This window comes from Sardina pilchardus, chromosome 1, assembly GCF_963854185.1.
Source record: "Sardina pilchardus chromosome 1, fSarPil1.1, whole genome shotgun sequence".
Taxonomy (NCBI): domain Eukaryota; kingdom Metazoa; phylum Chordata; class Actinopteri; order Clupeiformes; family Clupeidae; genus Sardina; species Sardina pilchardus.
The window spans coordinates 27,924,455-27,930,390 of record NC_084994.1 but is presented as its reverse complement, the minus strand read 5'-3'; the positions used below and the strand labels follow the sequence as shown (position 1 = coordinate 27,930,390).

Genomic DNA, 5,936 nt, shown 5'->3' with positions numbered 1-5,936 from the left:
ATGCCTGTGTGTGATGTCAAATTGTACATCTGTGAATATTGATATTGATCTGCACTTGTCATGTTAAATGGTGACATTTAGGGATTGTCAGTCAAACTGACTGATTAAGCAAATTACCTGTATACCTTTTACTGCATTTCCTTCATTTATGATTAAGAAAGAGCATCTCTTGTTTCAGACTGTCTGGTTGTCTCATCACACATGAGGGCTGTTCTCTCTTGTCCTCTGCCCTCAAATCAAACCCCTCCTACCTGAAACAGCTGGACCTGAACTACAATCACCCAGGAGACTCAGGTGTCAGAGAGCTCACAGACAGACTGAATGATCCCGGCTGTAAACTAGAGACGTTGAGGTGAGATGTATTACATCTTAGATGACTTTCTAGTGGAGCTGTTCATCCATTTGTGTCCTGTGTTGGAGAGCTTTCTGTGTGGAGACTGGATATTCTGTGACGTTTCCAGATGATTCCCTTCCACATATTAAACTGGGCATGATGTGGCCCTTTACGCACTGCAAGTAAAAGGCAATCCCCCAGACCTACACACACATATGAGGCTTGTGAACAGTTTGCACTTTATTTAAAGCAAGTTTTAGAATTCATAACACAAGATGGGCTACCATGTCTGCCCAGGCTACAGAAGATGATTAGGCACAGCTTGCACAGTGACCCACTGATGGGTGAAGGAGAACCAAGCTTTGAACAATAAGTAGGTAAATAAAGAGATACATAAATCATTTAAATACATTAATAATGTCCACAACACAGGAGGCTGTAAAGACCACTTGCATGGTGTAAGGAAAAGCACATTCATATTTGCACATGTTCAACTCCCAATGAGGAAGCTCATGATGCACTTGCAGAGGGAGGGGATAAGGCCCAGCATGAGAAGTTTGTCTGTTAGTTTGAAGGGGCTGATGCTGTTTCACTAGGTCACCCATTGGATTGCTTAGACTGAGTGCAGAGAATAGTGAGTTTGACTTCTTAGCTGGCCATGGTCCTGGGATGCCAATAGCAGGATCATATGCAAGTGATTTCTGCTAACACCCCCTATGGATGCGATATAATTCAGAGTTTAGAGTTAATAGTGAAATGGAGCAGAGGGGGATGGGAGGCTTTACAACTCCAGCATGACGTAAAGGGCAGTAAGGAGGGTGTTTATCCCCTACTAACGGAAATGGGGTGAGTGATGGCTGTAAATCAACCCTATGGTCTCTTCCCGAACTTTGATTAGAAGCATCATTTCACTAGCTCGCCTATTGGATTGGTTAGACTGAGTGCAGAGAATAGCGAGTTTAGCTTGGTAGCTGGCCATGGTCCTGGGATGCCAATAGTGGAGATCACATGTGTGATGACCAAGCATACGATTTCCATTGCTAGGGATACGTTTGTTCTCATGACTAGAAGTGAAGGCTGAATAGTGTGTATCTGCCCAACTTAGCCTGAGACCGGTGGGAAAAGCATCTGTGATGGAGAGTGAGCTGGATGGGGAGGACTGTGTAATGATATGAGATGTAGTGATTAGTGTAGGCAAGAGTGAGCATCTTCTCTGTTGACCAGATTGGTGGCAGTATAATAGGAGACTGAGAATGTAGAATCGCCATGGCTGCAGCGAGGTAAGGGGATGCATTGCCACCGATAGAATAGAAGTGGAAAGACTGTAAGAAAATGTGTTATGGTAAGTATGTTCTAGACACTGGAATAAATGGACAGAAAGGTGATTTAGAAGAGTGGAGGAGAGGCTCAAGTAAGCGTAATTCAGTCAGTGTTACTGATTGGTCAATATGCTCTGTTTGATATGAACCTTTGGGCTACTATGATCCATGGCTTGTAGATAAGGACACGTGGATGCAGATCTACGCCAGATTAACCTCACTATGCCACATTTCCTCACTACATCTCAACGGCCAAATGGCAAATATGAGTGCGAGGCTGAAAGTGAGCCTGGAACAGAATCTGTTGCTATGATAAATGTGGGCCTCCTGCATGACTGAAGGTGGAAACTCTGCATTCCAGATCATGAGCAGGTTGTGAGTTATCAGAGCAGCGCAGGGGTCTGGCATATCCTGCGTCTGCATTCTGTGCATGCGGTGCTGGCTAAGTGTGTGACTATTACATCCACGCGGCAGGTGGAGGTGTAGCGTGCCTCCTGATTTGTGCAAGCGGGGTGGACGTTTGAGCAATGGCCCAGATTGTGTTGTGCTTGCTGCTGGGCTCAGTGAAATATAGCTATGATTTACGGAGCACCGTGATCAAGTTGGACGTGGTTGAACTACACAGTGATACACGCAAGCACACTGGAGTGACAACTGTGTTGCGCTTGCTTGGAGCAGCGGCGGCCATTCATGTGTTGCATGAGCCATGAGAACGATGGGTGTCGGGGCTCAGCGGAGCTTTTGCAACATCTCTCAGAGCTCAGCAGAGCTGTTGCTGCATAAGTCTCAGTAGAGCTGTTGCTGCATGGGTCTCAGTAGAGCTGTTGCTGCATTGGTCTCAGTAGAGATGTTGCTGCATGGGTCTCAGCAGAGCTGTTGCTGTATGGGTCTCAGTAGAGCTGTTGCTGCATGGGTCTCAGTAGAGCTGTTGCTGCATTGGTCTCAGCAGAGCTGTTGCTGCATGGGTGTCAGCAGAGCTGTTGCTGCATGGGTCTCAGTAGAGCTGTTGCTGCATGGGTCTCAGTAGAGCTGTTGCTGCATTGGTCTCAGTAGAGATGTTGCTGCATGGGTCTCAGTAGAGATGTTGCTGCATGGGTCTCAGTAGAGCTGTTGCTGCATGGGTCTCAGCAGAGCTGTTGCTGCATGGGTCTCAGTAGAGCTGTTGCTGCATGGGTCTCAGTAGAGCTGTTGCTACATGGGTCCAAGGGCTCATTTCATCCTATCTGTGGCAGCCTTTAAGCAACAATTGGAACTGGGCTGGGAGAAAACTAGAAAGTTAGAAAGTCATTTGCGTGAATAATATCCAATATTCAGCATGATACAACAACACAGTATACATGATAGGCAGATAAGGCATGAATAGGCATGAAATGATGAGTAGGTAGATGGCATGAAATGATGGGCATGAAATACGTGAGTAGGCAGATGAAATGGAATGTTGTTCCATGGCACTGCTGGGTGCCCAAGCTGATGGTGCGGGGAAGTCCAGCGTGGCTCTGGGCATGGAATGGGTAGAGGGTAGAGGGGCACAGGGAGGGAGCAGTTGCCCCCAAACAACTGGAAGGGGGCAGCCTGGGAGGGAAGTCCTGGCTGGGGGGGTTGGAGGGGGGAAGGGAAGAGGGGGGGAAGTAAATGGCAGTAAGGAGGCTTTCATTCCCTACCAACGGAAGTGGGGTGGGGTGGGAGTGATGGCTGTCAATCAACCCTATGGGCTCCTCCCAAACTTGTTTGGAAACATCATTAAATGCTGAGATGGAGCTGGGGTGTGTGTGTGTGTATATGAGAGAGAGAGAGAGAGAGAGAGAGAGAGCATGTGTTGAGAAGTAAATGGAAGTTTACTCTTGATATTGAATATGATATTCTTGATATTGAATTCATAATAAACACATCCCATACTAAACTCAGTGATGTGTCAAAACTGTATTTTCTTCTCTCATCCTTCTTAAGGTATGACCATGGAGGAGAGTGCAGGATTAAACCAGGACTCAGAAAATGTGAGTGATTTCACTTTTCCTGAAAAAAGCTGTTCACATGATTTACATGGACGTATTCATGTGTGTGTGTGTGTGTGTGTGTGTGTGTGTGTGTGTGTGTGTTCTGTCTATTGCCTCTATCTCTGTGTTGGGAGTGTTGTTTCTGTGTGTGTGTGTGTGTGTGTGTGTGTGTGTGTGTGTTCTGTCTATTGCCTGTGTGTGTGTGTGTGTGTGTGTGTGTGTGTGTGTGTGTGTGTGTGTTAGGAGTGTGTTTTGGGAGTGTTGTGAGAGTGTTTGTGTGTTGGGTGTGTGTCTCTCTCTGTGTGTGTTTGTTTGTTGTTTGTTTGTGTTGGGTGTGTTGTAAAAGTGTGTGTGTGTGTGTGTGTGTGTGTGTGTGTGTGTGTGTGTGTGTGTGTGTGTTTTTGGGAGTGTGTGTGTGTGTGTACCTGCGTTGTGTGGAACCACCGCGGTCCAGCCCTGCACACGCCCGGACTCGAACCCGCGAGACAGCAGCACCACGGATCGGGAGTCGAGCGCGCTAACAATCCAGCTAAAAGCCCAGGCTACTAGCTTTCATGCCAGCAGCGCTCTTGAAGTGTCGGGGAGTGAGGTTTACTAACGTTCCACAGCATAGCTAACCAGCTAGCACCCGTTACATGTGCGTGTATGTTTGTGTTGGGAGTGTTGTAAGAGTATGTTTGTGTTGGGAGTGTTGTAAGAGTGTGTCTGTGTGTGTTCGGTGAGTTTATGTTGTAAGTGTTGTAAGAGTGTGTGTGTGTGTGTTTGTTGGGAGTGTTGGGAGTGTTGACTGTTTGTGTTGTTGTTTTTTGTGTGTGTGTGTGTGTGTGTGTGTGTGTGTGTGTGTGTGTGTGTGTGTGTGTATGCGTTGTACACATCTCCTTTCCTACCCCATGTTCTGATGAGGATGTTCTCTCCTCTCTCCTCTCCTCTTGTGTGCAGATGCCTGTGAGCTCACACTGGACCCAAACACAGCACACAGAGAACTCTCTCTCTCTGAGGGGAACAGAAAGGTGACATATGTGTATCAGCAGCAGCGGTTTCCTGACCACCCAGAGAGATTTGACTCCTACTATCAGGTGCTGTGTAGAGAGGGTCTGTCTGGACACCACCCAGAGAGATGTGACAGTCTGGGTCAGAGTCTAGTCAGCACGGGTCAGTCTGGAGGCTACTACTGGGAGGCTGAGTGGAGTGGTGATGTTTCTATAGCAGTGGCCTATAAAAGTATGGAGAGAAAAGGGAGTGGGAGCAGCAGCGGGTTTGGATATAATGCCAAGTCCTGGGGTCTGAAGTGCTCTGGTAACAGTTACTCTGCCCGGCACAATAATAAGGAGACTGCCATACCTGCCCCCTCCTCCCGCTCCGGCAGAGTAGGAGTGCACCTGGACTGGCCAGCAGGCACTCTGTCCTTCTACAGCGTCTCCTCTAACACACTCACCCACCTGCAGACGTTCCACTCCACATTCACTGAGCCCCTCTATCCTGGGTTTATAGTTTGTGCTGATGCCTCAGTGTCCCTGTGTCAGATGACATGATCTCCTAATTCTGAAGGGGGGGGGCACAAGTATGCGTGTGTGTTACTTCTATTGCCTCATCTGTGTGGGAGTATATGTATGTTTTGTGTGTGTGTGTGTGTGTGTGTGTGTGTGTGTGTGTGTGTGTGTGTGTGTTTGTGTGTGAGAGTGTGTGTGTCCACAGGAGAAAAGAACCACAATCCTGTTTACACACTCCTACATGTATTCATGTGTGTGCGTGTTTGTTTTTATGTGAGTGTGTGTGTGTGTATGAACGTTATCAATTTCTATTAAAGTATCCAAACTAGACCAAATGTGTCAAATATCAGATGCTCTGTTGAAGTTCTTACCATTTGAACTTGAACCTTACTGTATTGTATGTGTTCTGAAGGTTAAAAGATGAACATGCAGTAGTCCTTTTTCCATCAGATTTTCAAGCGCATTAACTCTTAAAGCGAATTATGTTTTAGCGACATAAGAAGCGCCAAGACGGTTTTCCATTCAAAAGAACAATTGTAGCGAATCAAAATGATGTCATCAGAGCCCTGTTGATGCGCATATTTCTACTGCGCTAGATGGTTTTCCATCAACAGTTGTAGCGAATGGAACACTTCTAGCGAATTAATCAAAGGTAGCGAGTGGTACACCATTGTGAGGTCAACGTCTTTGAATATCGAGACAGAACTCAAATTTTTGCGCCGACTTTGTGAACATTCTGAGCAGGCGTCACAGTAACTTATATCGCTACAAACCTTTTCCATCACATTTATATCGATTT

General features: G+C 46.7%; 1 protein-coding gene across 1 annotated transcript; it reads left to right on the top strand.

Annotated features, from left to right (window-relative positions):
* LOC134077868 (stonustoxin subunit beta-like) lies at positions 1–5,372 on the top strand. The gene is made up of 4 exons (XM_062533508.1): positions 1–23; positions 179–352; positions 3,601–3,647; positions 4,587–5,372. Exons 1-4 carry the CDS (start codon positions 1–3, stop codon positions 5,177–5,179), a joined length of 837 nt encoding a protein of 278 aa, XP_062389492.1. The 3' UTR covers positions 5,180–5,372.
* Positions 5,373–5,936: the final 564 nt, after the last annotated feature.

Excerpts from the sequence above, each read along its gene's own strand:
- LOC134077868 (XM_062533508.1), top strand. The coding sequence starts at position 1 with ATGCCTGTGTGTGATGTCAAATT. Across the intron at positions 24-178 it reads CCTGTGTGTGATGTCAAATT|ACTGTCTGGTTGTCTCATCA; the intron begins GTACATCTGTGA and ends CTCTTGTTTCAG. Across the intron at positions 353-3,600 it reads TGTAAACTAGAGACGTTGAG|GTATGACCATGGAGGAGAGT; the intron begins GTGAGATGTATT and ends ATCCTTCTTAAG.